General features: G+C 48.7%; 1 protein-coding gene across 1 annotated transcript in view; it reads left to right on the top strand.

The window, feature by feature from the left end:
• The window catches only part of CDC25A (cell division cycle 25A), a 12,914-nt gene extending 846 nt beyond the window's left edge, over positions 1-12,068 (top strand). Inside the window, exons 2-16 of the mRNA XM_014955775.1 lie at positions 1,780-1,865; positions 3,815-3,869; positions 4,211-4,246; positions 4,373-4,409; positions 4,777-4,878; positions 5,552-5,665; positions 6,201-6,320; positions 6,988-7,062; positions 7,693-7,845; positions 7,972-8,064; positions 8,417-8,479; positions 8,588-8,686; positions 9,346-9,476; positions 9,867-9,978; positions 11,613-12,068. Of these exons, the coding sequence (XP_014811261.1) occupies positions 1,780-1,865; positions 3,815-3,869; positions 4,211-4,246; positions 4,373-4,409; positions 4,777-4,878; positions 5,552-5,665; positions 6,201-6,320; positions 6,988-7,062; positions 7,693-7,845; positions 7,972-8,064; positions 8,417-8,479; positions 8,588-8,686; positions 9,346-9,476; positions 9,867-9,978; positions 11,613-11,753 (1,417 nt within the window). The 3' untranslated portion in view covers positions 11,754-12,068. The remainder of the gene's footprint in view (positions 1-1,779; positions 1,866-3,814; positions 3,870-4,210; positions 4,247-4,372; positions 4,410-4,776; positions 4,879-5,551; positions 5,666-6,200; positions 6,321-6,987; positions 7,063-7,692; positions 7,846-7,971; positions 8,065-8,416; positions 8,480-8,587; positions 8,687-9,345; positions 9,477-9,866; positions 9,979-11,612) is intronic.
• The last annotated feature ends 2,636 nt before the right edge of the window (positions 12,069-14,704 follow it).

Raw genomic sequence — 14,704 nt, 5'->3', positions numbered from 1 at the left:
TTTCCTGGTGCCTCCACCCCTGCAGAGCTCTGCTTCCTCTCCCCAACCCCCCTCCGACCAAATATCCCCCTTCCCTCCTGTCCCTTTCTCCCCAGGGAGCCCCGAGATTGGGCCACCGCCCTGTCCCATGCCCACATGTGGTGGTAGCTCCTGCACTGTAGGCCATCCTTCCCCCCCCCCTGTGATGTCCCAGCACGTTGTGCCACCATCTTCCCCTGGTTTCTGCTCAGGGACATCCATCTCCCTCCCTCACCCCTCCCTGCCTGGCCCCAGGACTGGGGGCTTTCCCCTCTCCCACAAATTCATGCAGGTACCTTTGTGTCCATCCTTCCATCCCACTTTAGCTGCACCATCTTGCCTCCATTCTTGCTCCCTGATGCCACACTTTGCCTGTCTCCTGTGACCCAACTCCTTTAACCTTTCTGCACCCCCTTCCTCTTCCTCTCTTTACTCTTTTACATTTGGGCAGTGCTTGAGTTTTTGGGCTCTGCCCCCCCCCTCTCCCCATAACTCCAGCCATGCAGTTGCTCAATCCAATTTTCCTGTCTCTGATTCTTTTAATCACATGATTCTTACCTCTACAGTTTGTCTCTTGTACGGCTCCTGTTTTGCCGTGGCCCTCCTGGCATTTGCCCTTTGCAAATATCATTCTCATTCCTGTAATCACCTGATATCTTTATGATCCTTCCCTCCTTCAGATTCATGGAATTCCCGTAAATGATTCGCACCAGTTCCCTTCATGTTCATTATTCTGGCCTTTGAGTTTGTAGCCCTGCCTTGTGCCCGGATGGTTTTTTTTTTTTAATTAACTCATGCGAGTGAAGCCGCTCTCAAGTAGTTTTTACCTTATTTAAGGTAATTTAGAGTAAGGCTACATAATATACATTTGTCTCTGTCTTGAAGCTGCTGTGATCCCTGCCCACGTATGGGCAGATATACACGAGTGTATATCTGATGTGGCTCAGTAGAGCCTGCAGTAGAGCTCACAGAGTGGTGTTTGTACTTGCACACACACATCAAGGGCTGGCATTACCCTCGAGCCCCTTTCCCTTAGTTGATAAGACAAAATTTGAAAGCTGAGTACTTATAAAAGTGAATTTGAGTTAGAAGTTCAGTAATTTTTCTGTGCAAACCAATAAATGAGCGGCTGCCAAAGAGAGAGTTGGGATAATAGGACCGGGATACAGGTGTTTCTGGAGAATGGTTTGGGCAGTGCCAGTGTGATTCCAGGCACTGATAACCTATTGCACACTTCAATCGGTTTTAGTCCTAAAGTTTTATTGCAAAATCTGTCACTTTGTTGTATTGGGACCTTCATTTGTGAAGGCACAAGCTCAGGACAGGCTCCAAATCATCATTAAAAAAAAAAAAAGCCCTCACAGTTAGTGTGGCACGGAGAAAAGCTTGATAATTTGGTGTGAGGTGACCAGAAAGACAACAGGGATAATTATTGTCTTAAATTACCCTCTCCCTGTCTCCATTTTGGAAGTCTGACTTTTAATATCAGCACTGTGTGTGCAGGTTTAAAAAAAACAAAACCAAAGTCCCTGGAGGTGTTAGCTCTGCAGTTACTTGTAAATGTGGGAGTCTGATGGTGGGATTATCCGTGTGCTCAGCAGTGCCCAGGGTTGGCCAGGCTGGAATCCTTCCACTTGGCCAGTACTAGAGGTTTCAGGTTGTGATTACCTGTGCTGTTAATCTACGTTCAGGTGCCCTTATGATATATTTCTCACCTCAATGAATGTTTTAAAAAAAACAAAACTCAAACTTCCTTTACAGTCAGCACGAAAACACGGATCAAGACCTGGAAAACAAGAACTCTAATAGTTTACAAAGAACGGTGTCATCGGAATCAACAGACTCAGGTACGGCTTTCTTGAGTAATAAATAAGCAAGAAATGAAAAGCATCATATCTTTAGCTTCCAGGGTTTGGATGGGGAACTATCGCTGCCTCCCTGCAATCCCTGCTGCCACTTCTCATCCTTACGCCCTCGAAAGGAGGGAGACGGGCAAACCCTCGCTCAGCAAACCTCTGCAGTTTGTGGTTTGGGTGGTGGGTGGGTGGTTTTTTTTTTATTTTTGCTTTAATTGTCCTGGAGTACCTTAGCAGTTCGCACGGAGGAAAAACTGTTTCTGCTCCCACAGGGGGACTCCTGACGGAGCTGGCTTTTCCCTTTTCCCTTGGGATGGACGTGGTCGCTGACCTGTCGTGCTTTGTACCCTGGCATGATGGTTATCGCTGCCCTTTTCTGGTTGCCTTGATATTCCACTCACCTTATCGTGAGCGTCTCAGCCTTTTTGGTAGTAGAGAGGGCTGAAGATGAAGGCTGCTAAAGATAGCCAAAGATAGGCTTCTCTGGTCAATCAGGCTCCTGCCATCTCCTGCTCTGTGGTGTCTCGCAGACATTGGCTTGTGAGAGTTTATAGTTATGTGTCAGGGCTGGAAAATGGGGAGATAGTGTTTAATTCTTCATTGTTAGTCTGCTGCCTATCTGCCCTCAGCTCTGGGGGTTTCTGCCCTTTGCAGGGTGATGACTGATGAAAGCCAGTTGTTACCAGGTGGTTTTCTCTCCTTTAACCCAAACTGTGCTAACCTGCTCCACATGCTCGAATCGAGGCCTTTGAGTAGGGTTTGTCTTATGGCTTCAAGGAGTTTTTTTGTGGCTTTTTGTTAAAATGAGCTGGTTATTTATCTGAAACCTGGGGAGCTGCTTCTTAGTTACTGACATGTGCCCAGAAGTGTCTTTTTTTTTTTTTTTTTTTTTTGACGCTGTATCAGTGAAAATTAAATAAGCTCTTACTCCAAAACTTTGTAGAGTTAGGGAAGTTTCTGATATTTCCAGCCCAGCGATGGAAATCAGTGTCTCCACCTGAATTTAAGCACTGGTCTGACCGTGCGTGGGACTTCAGCCTTCAAAGGAACCACTAAAACACAAACACAGACACCACAGAGTGGGATAGAATAACCAAGCTTGCGAAATCTTTGCTTTCTTCTTGGCTTTTTCCCTTTTTTCCCATCTCTGAAGCAGGCCTTCAGTGCTTACAGAAACACTCCTGAGTCAGGTTTCTGTGCTGCCGAGACCGCTGCCCGTCACCTTGGTCAAATTAAATTCTTTGTAGTTGTGTTTGTTTCGGTCACAGGCACGGAAACAGCAACAGCTCTGTGATGCTGTAGAGAATGTTCAAGTGAGTGCTTGGCCTGGCGCTGGGGCTTGGGAATGCCACCATAATACAAAAAAAAAAATCCTCCTCAGGGAATCTGTGTTTCAGTAAACTTGGTATTTGACTGTATTTAAATGCTGTGTCTCTGGAATGTTTTGCTTGGTTTGTACTTATGGAGCCCTTGCTCTTATTTCCAGACACCAACACGCAGTAAGAAAGGCCTTTTGACTACTGTTTTTCTTTAATGAGCCCAGAATTTCTCCCTGGGAAGAGGTGTAACTAAAAACCTGGCTTAAAAACCCGAAAGGACTAAGTTGTTTGTTGAGATGTGTGTGTGAGAGAATAAGCCGAGAGTATTCCACATCCTGTGGGAGCAGAACATGTCCCTTATGAAGTTCTAGGCAGGACTAGGGGTGCTTCTTTCAATTACTCTTGTTTTTCCCCAAACACTAACGATTATGGCCAAACCCAAGGGTATGGAGTATCTGCAATTGTTATTTACTTCTACACCGAGGTGAGGCTGCAGATGGGACTTTCTGCAGTAGTTTCCTGTCTCAGCTCAGGGTCTTGCTGAGGAAATCGATACCATTGGCCAATACTTGGTGTTTCCTGGGTATTACTGGGTAGAAAAGCGCTGTTTCTTCTCTGCAGGTTGTGCCTTGGATTCGCCCGGTCCCACAGCCTCAAATGATATCGTGGAGGAAAGGTACATAGCTGTGTGCTGAGCCTGACACCTGGCATTTTGTGTTTGGTTTTTTTTTTCCCTAATCTTCTATCCCCAAGATGCCCTTGGTCCCGATTTACCGACCTTTTCTTGTCTAAATAATGCTGAAAAGAATTTAAAGAAAGGAGAGGAGGAGAAGTCTAGCCAGTATTTCAAAAACTAGGATGGGATAAGCTGCCTATAAGTAGCTTTTAAGACAGACAAGTGTCATCAAGAAGCACATTGGCTTTTGCTTATTGTAACTCTTCATGAATTACACTAAAAATCAACTTTGTATTTATTATCCTTCGGTGCTAACTATGGGGCATCTCACTCGCTTTTAGGTTTGAGAAAGCGATTCTCGAATCCAGCAGACTGAAGTAAGTACAATTCTATTTTAATTTCTTTGTTGGTGACTGCCGTAGCTTGTGGAGTTTTATTGGGAGGGAATAGTGAGTTCTACTCGTGATACTGTTGAAATAAATCTTGGTTCTTTTCCATTGTAGCTTTCGGGTGCCTTTCAGAAGAATCCATTCGCTGCCGGTAAGTGAGGCTGGTGTTAATATTATATAAATATTAAATGATTTAGTGGTTTTTAGTTGCCTACGTTCCACAACTTGTTAATTTTCGGTCCCCAAGAGCAGTGGCTGCAGTACTTAATGAAAGCTCTCAAAATTACAGCTCATGAACCCGAAATCTCATTCGAGTTGGTGTGAAATTTCAGTGTTGAGTCTTTGTCCTTAAGAAGCATTTTGGTAATTGTACTGAGACATCAGCGACTCCTGCATGTAGTTTGCCCCAATTTTGAAATTGGAGACCTTCTTTATTAACCCCTGTTTTGCCCAAAATGTTGTTGTGGAAGGACTTTATTGCTGGATACTGAACTGTCAGGTCTGTGTGACCCTTGTAGCAAAGCCTCCTGGGGTGCAGCCCTGCTCTGAAGAGAAGCCATGCCGATTCTCTGGACGGCAACTCCTTTCAGCCATTGGAACAAGATGAAAATAAGGAGAATGTAAGTGTTGGCTTTTCTGTTGCTGAATTAACACCTCCCTTCAGCAGTGGAAGGGAAGGAAAAGGCGGCTTTTACTCTCTGCGGGGCTGTAGGTTGGATATAATAAAGTTTTATGTGGCTTATCTTAGGGGGAACTCACAGGGAAGTGCAGCCACAGTGATTATAGTGACTGCAAACTGATTATAGGTTAATAAAAATTTGAAAGAGTTTGATTGTGCAGCTTGACCTTCATGCTACTGAACCTGGCTCCTTTAGGCTGTTGCAGCTACGTTGTTTTCACGCTGCTGGCTTTAGATTGCTATGAGGGGTGTCTCCAGAAAGCTCTTGAGATACACCACCTCATCTCTCCCCTCTGCTGGTGTGGGGAGCCCTGGTTCCTCAGCAGCACAAGAGTCCTGCTGGGTCTGAAAGGTCTCACTGCTGGAAATCCCATGGGAAGGACTCCAACTGGGTGTTGGGAGGAGTTGCTAATCACCGAGCAGCAGATGGAATTCTGTTGGCCAAGCTGCTGCCTTAAATAAAAATGATTTATTTTGAGGAGAAGTTGACTGACAAAAGAACTTAAATCCAAAATCTCAGGTAGTTTCAAAAAAAGAAATGGATTAAATGATCCTAGTAACTTACATAGCTTGTAATCTTGGTGAAACAGTTGCTTTGCTCCTCTTTAATTCAGGAATCATTTGAGTTTAAGAAGCCAACCAAACCAGCCTCTCGTTCTGTGCACGCCCAGTCCCGGGATGGAAAAGGTGTTCCTGGACCAAGGCAGAATTTATCTCCAGCTCAGCCAGTAAGTGCTACAGCATCATCTACGACAAATTCTCACCTAATCACAGAATCCCAGAATGATATGGGGTTGGAAGGGACCTCTGGAGATCATCTCCTCCAACCCCCACCCAGAGCAGGTCCCACAGGAACGTGTCCAGGCGGGTTTGAATGTCTCCAGAGAAGGAGACTCCACCACCTCTCTGGGCAGCCTCTGCCAGGGCTCTGCCACCTTCACAGGAAAGAAGTTCCTCCTCATGTTGAGATGGAACTTCTTCTGTTCCAGTTTCTGCCCGTTCCCTCTTGTCCTGTCCCTGGGCACCACTGAAAAAAGACTGGCCCCATCCTCCTGACACCCACCCTTGAAGGATTTAGAGGTGTTGATCAGATCCCCCTCAGTTTTCTCCCGACTAAAAACCCCAAGTCCCTCAGCCTTTCCTCAGCAGAGAGATGCTCCAGGCCCCTCAGCATCTTTGTAGTGCAGGGAGAGGCAGCATCTCTGTGACTACAGCACCCACCAAAGAGATGGAGCGCTGTTAAAATTCACTCTCTTGTCTCAGTTACCCACGGGCGAACAGGAAAACCAGAGGCCAGCTTTCCCACAGCACTCTGCTCTGGCTTCCTCTGAAAGTGAGGATGATGATGGATTCCTAGAGCTGTTGGACGAGCAAGATTTGAAGGTACGTACAAAGGAAATACAATGGGCATCTCAAAATCAGCTTGGTCTAACGTTAATAGCCTGCCAACTATGTCTGTCCATGATGCACGTGTGTTCTAGCTGTAGCAGAAGTCAGTGGTGAGTCAAACTGCAAAAAGTTAAATATTAGGGAATCCTGGAGATGAGTTATGGTCATCTTTGTCAACTCATACATTTCAGAGTCTGTGTGGGCTGTTTCCAAGCACAGACAGTGGGATTTACTTGGGGTGTGAGCAGCAGTTCAAGAATTGCCACTGTTCCTGTTGACAGATGAGAATTGTGTTATAGAAAGAATTATTTGAACAGTTGGCATTTATTTATTTGTTTTAAACTTGCTGTGAGAGCCAGGGGTGATGTCTGCTTTTGAGCCGCTGTTTCTAACTGAACTTAAAATGCTTGAAGCTTCAGAGGAACATCATTGTTGATCAGTCAGTGAGTTGACAGAACTCGCCTTCTCCAACGCGGCTCGACTCTGTTCCGTTATTTCATTGAGTGTGGGACTTGTCATTGAGTTAAATTCCTCAAATGGCTCCGACAGCTGAATCCAACCGGAATGTTTGCCCGAGCTGTGATTTTTACAGTCTCTGCCCATGGTGAAATAAAGGAGAATGAAATTTCTTTCTTTAATTCTTTATTTTTTTGTTCCCCAGAACGATGAGGAGATGCCATCTGACGTGGCCAGCCTCTGGACTGCGCCGCTGGTCATGAGGAGGACGGACAATCGGGTGAGTGTTTTGGGAGAAAGATGGGGACTTTGTTCTGGCGGCCGCTTCCACTCCTGGGACAAGCAATCCCACTGTCCCCGGTCCTGGATCCCTCATAACAACAGCAAAACAAGACACGGCATAAACCCCCTCAGTGCTCTGTTATCTCCGGAGCCTCTTTACCTGGAAGACTTTGTCAGGCTGGAAAAATGCTTGTTATATTGGCATCAGCTTTGTTTTTACAAAAAACATTTCATAAATGCAAGAAGATCTTGAACCTCCCTTATCAGATACTTGGCATATCTGGAATACCTTCTGCACAGCCCTACCTGGAGTGCCTCTAGCCCAATCTTCAGATAACAGGCTGCAAAGGGAGTTTAAACTCCAGCCAAAAGCTCCTTAATCTGCTGATAGATTGGCTGCTAATTGGTATAAAGCCCTCTGCCAGCACATCCTTTTGCTTATGGTGGTCCAGGCTCACCCAGTCCACCCAGCAAGAAACGTCTGTTACTCGAAACGTGGGTCCTGAATTTAGATGACCATATTCATGTCCGGCTGGTGCCATGTAAATACATCTGGAATTCAGAGTCTTGCTTAGTTTCTCATCTAAATCTTTGTTAGACAACTCATAACTCCTCTCCTTCCTCACAGGCCAAACGCTGCCGGTTGTTTGACTCTTCATCTCTGCCCAGGGGTGTAGGAAGAACCCCTCAGAAAAGGATGGAGAGATCCCAGGAAGAGAATTCTCCGGGGAAAAGCAAGAAGAGGAAAAGCCTGCCTGGGACACCCACTGAGGACTCAACGGTTGGTGGTTTGGCATCTGATTTCCTAACAGAGAATTGATTAGGAGAGGGAGCTAATAGAGGCGGCTGGTTTATGAAGGGAAAAGGGTCTCTGCTGTCGTTGATCTCTAACCTCTGCCTCCTCCAGAGCCTGAAAATGGTAAAGACACAATCCTCCACCGCGGAGATTGAGAGCATTTTGGACAGTGACCAGAGAGACCTCATTGGTGACTTCTCAAAGGTAATTGAAGGGATTTGATGGCCACCCTTGGTAGAGGCATCTCAAACCAGCCCCATTAAAGCTCTTCCTACTGTTAAAGTACATATTGATGGGCAGGAAAGGTGTCGGTGATCAGGGCACTGTTATGGGTCGGACAGAAAGCCCTTCATTTGTGGTTACTCAGAAAGATCTAAAAAATCCCTTCAGTAGAGGAACCACAATTAAAACTCTGTCCCTGAATTTTAGAATCCTGAGTGTTAACTCTTGGCCTCTGCTGAAGAGGTTCTTGTTGACAAAGTGTCTGTTACAGAATTCACTCGCCCCCTCGGCTCGTGTTTGGAATTTTCTCAATTAAACACTGTCTGTCTCACAGGGTTATTTATTCCACACCGTCGATGGGAAACATCAAGATTTAAAATACATCGACTCCGAGATGGTACGTGCTCCAGGGACAGTAGGGAAAATTCTCTACTGGAGGGGGGAGGAAAGAGGGGAAACAGCACAAACCCACCCTAAAATAACTAAAAATTATCTTCTGGCTTAGATTGTGTCTGTGCTGACCGGGAAGTTTGCGAGCTTCATCAAGGAATGTGTGATAATTGATTGCAGATACCCATACGAGTACGAAGGGGGACACATCAAGGTAAGGGGAGTGTGGAGTTGTTGGAAGTTGGGGGTCACCAGGCAGCACGTGGAGCTGCTCTTTTCTGGTGTGTAGCCCAGACCCTGGGGGTTTGTTATTGTCTGGGATCCCATCTCACTAATGCACTGGGGGAATTTTGGGACACTGAGCTCATTTGGGTGATAAAGTGACTTCTCCTTCAAAGGAGGAAACTTTTCCTTAAGCAGAGGAGGTGGCCTGGGGGACAAGCAGGGAGGTGGTTCCAGAGGAGGACACAAGACACTGTCTGTTCAGCATCCTGACATCTAGGGAAGTTAAATTAGAATATTAAACTCCATTTAAACCACAGTTTTCCAAGAACTGTGCAAAATAGAACTGATTTTGAAGTTTGCTGCTTGAACAAGCTGGTTGCCCCCCTCAACACAGTGAGATGGGGAGGGAAATCCAGGGACCCCTAACTTAGAGCTGTTGAAATGGCATCTGGGACAGGTCCGGGTCACCCAGAGTCAGTGTTAGACCATCTGCAACGTGCTGTTGGGTCTGAAGCCGCGTTCCCAGCAACTGGAGGGGGTTCCTAGAGCTTCTGTAGGAAACTAAGATGAGGAAAGGGCTCGGGAGGCAGTCAGAGGGGTTTGTTGCTGCTCTCCTCCACTCACTGCCTGTGCTTGGGCCCTTCACAGGGTGCAGTGAACCTGCACATGGAAGAGGACGTGGAGGACTATTTGCTGAAGAAGCCAATCAAGCCATCAGAGAACAAACGTGTGATAATTGTCTTCCACTGCGAGTTTTCTTCGGAGCGGGGGCCTCGAATGTGAGTCACCCCACACTCCCCCCTCCCCCTGGGGATCAGAACTTGCTGCCGTGCCAGTTGAGGGCAACAGCCTTTGGGGTGGCACCAGTTAATGTGCTGGTTTGCTGCGTCATGACTGGTTTATCAGGAGGAGATGGGGGTTGTCACCTCTGGTGGGGAGGGGACACAATGAATGGCCGTGTTGAAGTTGAGCTGATGTGTTGGGATGCTTAGAGATAGCAAGGAAAAACCAGTTTGCCACAGTTTGGTGGCCAGTGTGGCTTGTCCACCTCTTCCTGATGGGAAATGCCTTAATTCCATAATCCAAGGAATGGGAAACTTTGGGTGAGGGCTCTCTTAAGGTGTTATTTGTTGAATGTGAGGTTTAATGGAGGATCTCTTCCTGTTCAGGTGCCGGTTCGTGAGGGAGCGGGACAGGCTGGGGAACGAGTACCCCAACCTCCACTACCCAGAGCTCTACGTCCTGAAGGGGGGTTACAGGGACTTCTTCTTGAGATGCCGTGTAAGTAACAGAATCCCAGAATCCCAGAATGATATGGGGTTGGAAGGGACCTCTGGAGATCATCTCCTCCAACCCCCACCCAGAGCAGGTCCCACAGGAATGTCTCCAGGCGGGTTTGAATGTCTTCAGAGAAGGAGACTCCACCACCTCCCTGGGCAGCCTCTGCCAGGGCTCTGCCACCCTCACACCAAACAAGTTCCTCCTCATGTTGAGATGGAACTTCTGTTCCAGTTTGTGCCCGTTCCCTCTTGTTGTGTTCCTGGGCACCACTGGAAAAAGCCTGGCCCCATCCTCCTGACACCCACCCTTGAAGTATTTAGGGGCATTGATCAGATCCCCCCTCAGTCTGCTCTTCTCCAGACTAAACAGACCCAAGTCCCTCACCCTTTCCTCATCAGAGAGATGCTCTAGGCCTCTCAGGATCTTTGTAGCCATTTGCTGTCCCCTCTCCAGCAGTTCCCTGTCCTTCTTGAACTGGGGAGCGTCTTGCTGCTGTAGCTGAAAAGCTTTCCCGCTGTCTCAAGTAAAATATAAAAGTAGTTTTTGCCCTGTTATAACAAACAGGAGTTGAAAATGTCATTTGGAGAAGGAGTTTAGGACTGTGAGGACTGGGAGAGAGACTGAGCAGAGAGTAGGTGGGAGGAGCAAGGGCCTCACGGTGGCAGCATGGAACAGGCAATGGCAGCTCTTGGTGCTCCAGAAAGAGCCAGGGGCTGCCCCGTCCCCAGAGCCCAGGATTTCTGCACATCTGTGCTGTTTCCAGCTGAACACTGCCCAGACTGACTGTGTGTGGTGATGCCTGGCAGGAAATCTGGGGTGAGAGCTCTGTCGACAGGGCTTTGTTTAACAGTTATTGCTTCTGAAGGAGCTGTAATATGAATATTGCTTGTCTTTATAGAATCTCTGAGTGGTTTGGGTGGGAAGGGACCTTAAAGACCAATCAGTGCCACCCCCTGCCCTGGGCAGGGACACCTCCCACCAGCCCAGGTTGCTCCAAGCCCCCTCCAACCTGCCCTTGAACCCCTCCAGGGATGGGGCAGCCACAGCTTCTCTGCCCAACCTGGGCCAGGCTCTCACCACCCTCCCACCAAACAAGTTCTTCCCCACAGCTCAGCTCCATCTCCCCTCTTTCAGGGTCAAACCCTTCCCCCTCCTCCTCGGGCTCCCCTCCCTCATCCAGAGTCCCTCCCCAGCTTTCCTGGAGCCCCCCTTGAGGGACTGGAAGGGGCTCCAAGGTCTCCCTGGAGCCTTCTCTTCTCCAGGCTGAACCCCCCCAACTCTCTCAGCCCCCCCTCCCAGCAGAGGGGCTCCAGCCCTCCCAGCATCTCCGGGGCCTCCTCTGGCCCCGCTCCAACAGCTCCACGTCCTTCTGCTGTTGGTGGCCCCAGAGCTGGAGGCAGCACTGGGTGGGGGTCTCCCCAGAGCAGAGGGGCAGAATCCTCCCCCCCCTCGCCCTGCTGGGGTGACAACCCAGGCTGTGGGGGGCTTTCTGGGCTGCCAGCTCACGTTGCCGGCCCATGGGCAGCCTTTCCACCCCCAAGTCCTTCTCAGGGCTGCTCTCCAGCCATTCTCCCCCCAGCCTGGATTGGTTGGAATTTACCAGAGAGAAGTTAAACCACCTCCTCTTCCCCCAGAGCTTCTGTGAGCCCCAGAGCTATCGCCCCATGCACCACGAGGACTTTAAAGAAGACTTGAAAAGGTTCCGCACCAAGAGCCGGACCTGGGCTGGTGAGAAGAGCAAAAGGGAGCTCTACAGTCGCCTGAAGAAGCTCTGAGGCCTGAAGGGAACACACAGAAACCACCCGTGGTGGGGGGGAGGCTGCAGCTGGGAGGAAGGCCGTGCCTCTTCCTCACTTGTGGTTATCGGGTACCGGTTCTCCCCGCCTGTTGTTTTTTTTACTGGGAACAGCGTGGAACTGGAACCGAGCAACCTGGGAGCTGCCTCTTCTCCATCCTCTCCTTCCACTGCTGCGGGGGGAAGCTCCTTCTCCTCTTTGACACCCACAAACTGCCCGGGGAGGGTGGGGAGAGGCTGCTGCTTCCATGGGGCTTGGCTGGTACGTGGTGTAAGCAGTGCGAGGGTATTTTACTGCCTGTTGTTATTTTTTTTTTTTTTAAATGCTTTACTTTATTTAAATACAGTCACACGAAGCTCATGCCACCGCGGTGGAATCATCTGGGTTGTACTTAAGTCTTGTTTCTGCTGAAGGGCAGGCTGCTGTTGGGGGGGGAAGGGATGTTGCGGGTCAATTCTTTTTCTCGGGCTGTAGCTTTGATCTTGTGTTTTGGAAGCAAAAACGCCTCGTGGGGGAAGTAAAATAGGAAATAACTCGTTACAGCCAGAGGTTCCCAGCTCCAGCGTTGGGCTGTGGGAAGCCTCTCGAGGAAAAGCTGTGGGGAAAGTGTTTCTTGTACGTAGGTATCATGTTCACCTCGTTCACTTCATCTAGGTTGCTTCGTTCCGTACTAATTTGAATTTAGCTGCTGCTTTAGCTGGGGAGGTTTGAAGTGGGGAGGACTGGGAGCGGAGGGTAATTCGGAATCGGGCCCTTTGGGGGTGACCCCAGCAGTTGGGGGTGACAGTGTCTGGAGAAGCACCCGGCTGTGGGGAATCACCCTGATGCTCCTGGGAGGCCGTTCTGCCACGGCCCCCGCTGCCGGGGCTGGGATTGTGGCCCCTTCTCCAGCAGCAGAAATTCCTCCTGCTGGAAAAAGGCAGGAAATAGAATTAATTCCTGAAGGAAGAGGACCATCCTCAGCCGCTGTCCTACCCCGTAACTGAGCCCTGCACCTTCGTGGTTCGGTGGCACGACAGCATCGGTCCTACACCTGCTTTGCTGCTGATTTTCATGTCACTTAAGACCCAACTAACGAAGTTTACAGAAGCCCAGTGATTTGGGGGTAAGGCCGCAGCCATGCCGTGATGATGGTTGTAGCTCATCTTCCTCACACAGGAATTTCTTGGTGAAATTAGTGCTCCCCGGGCCTGGGAACAGCCCCACGGGTTGGGAACTGTGGGCTCTTTAGCAGGAATCCCACCCTTGGGGGGGCTGGGCTGGCTCCCTGCCAGCTGGGCCCGGGCACCATCGTGTCTGTGTCAAAAAAATACCAAAATGGAATTGCCTTATGTGGAATTTTAACTTGATTTTTTGGATCTTTTGTATGTATTTCTTTTTTAAAACTGTTTAAAACTTGTTGTTAATCCTCTCAAGAAATGAAAGGTTAAACTTTGAACTATTTCTCATTTTAGGGGGGGGGAAAAAATAAATCAGAGTTTTGCTGGTTTTCCTCAAAACTGAATACCTTGAAGGGGAAGATGAGATGCTAAATCAGAAATCTCAAGGGGGAGGTCTGAGCTCTGGGAAGGGGCCTGGGAGGTGGGAGGAGAAGACCAGATAGGGGCAGTGACACCCAAAAAGCTGTTGAGTTGAGCCCAAGCAGTAAATAATCAGTTTGGCAATAGGACTGCCCGGGTGAGGTGTCTTGGTACAGCTTTGTAAAGAAAATAGTTGCTTTATGTTAAAGTTTAGTTCACCAGCACCTTCCAAAAAAGCAGCTTTTGGAGATTGTTGATGGAGACACGATGCTCTTTTTGTAAAGAAAATAGTTGCTTTATGTTAAACTGTAATTCACCAGCACCTTCCAAAAAAGCTTTTGGAGACTGTTGATGGAGCCACGATGCTCTTCTGAGGTTGCTCACCTGGAGCAAACCCCTTCCAGGTTTTACAGTGCCTCTAAATCTGCTTCCTGATATTCAAGGAAGGGACCCTGGTGAGGACAATGTGGGGCTCATACCCCGGTCACCCCCCAGAGATGGGGCTGGGACCCCTGGTTTTACACCCCCTGGGGCTGTGTTGGGCTGCAGCTCGCTCGGGGAGGGGGATCCCTGCTGGGTCTGGGTGCTTTCCCAGCAGAGCACCCTGGTTTTCTTCAGGGGGTTAATATGGGTGCTCCTTCCCCAGGGAGCGTGGGGCTGAGGAGCAGGTGGCCAACAACAGGGTGAACATTAAAACCTTCCCAATGTGACTTCAAATCCACTGGAGGCCAAAGCAGGGAATGAGGGAGAGTTATATATTTTTTTTTCCCTGCCTCCATCTGTCACCCTTAAAACTGCTCTTGGAAGCAGCTTATGGCTTCATCGGCTCCCAAACGCCGCAAAGCTCAGCATTTTCTTTCATCTTGCTTTACCTTTTGGGGCCTAAAAGGATGCTTCACACTATCTTTTTGTCTCTGAAGGTTTGGGGCTGATGAAAAGCGAGTGGCAAAGGGGCCAGCAGCTCCTTCAGCGGGGAATCCAGAGTTGGATGTCCCTCCCATGCTGCCTCCCTGTAGCTTTCACTGAATTTCACTGAATTTCACTGAATTTCTAGAGTTGGAAGGGACCATAGAGATCATCTAGTCCAACTCCCCTGCTGAAGCAGGATTGCCCAGAGCTTGTCAGAGCATGTTACTCAGGACTGCATCCAGGCGGGTTTTGAAAATCTCCAAAGAAGGGGACTCCACACCCTCCCTGGGCAGCCTGTTCCAGGGCTCTGCCACCCTCACCGTGAAGAAGTTTCTCCTCATATTTGAGTGGAACCTCTTATGTTCCAACTTGTGCCCGTTGCCCCTCGTCCTCTCAGTGGGAACCACTGAAAAAAGTCTGGCTCCCTCCTCCTTCAACCCTCCCTTGAGATACTTGTAGGCGTTGATAAGGTCTCCCCTCAGCCTTCTCTTCTCCAGACTA

Source organism: Calidris pugnax, unplaced genomic scaffold, assembly GCF_001431845.1.
Source record: "Calidris pugnax isolate Ruff unplaced genomic scaffold, ASM143184v1 scaffold272, whole genome shotgun sequence".
Taxonomy (NCBI): Eukaryota; Metazoa; Chordata; class Aves; order Charadriiformes; family Scolopacidae; genus Calidris; species Calidris pugnax.
Note: the sequence above shows the minus strand (reverse complement) of the source record. Positions and strands in the feature narration are given on the sequence as shown.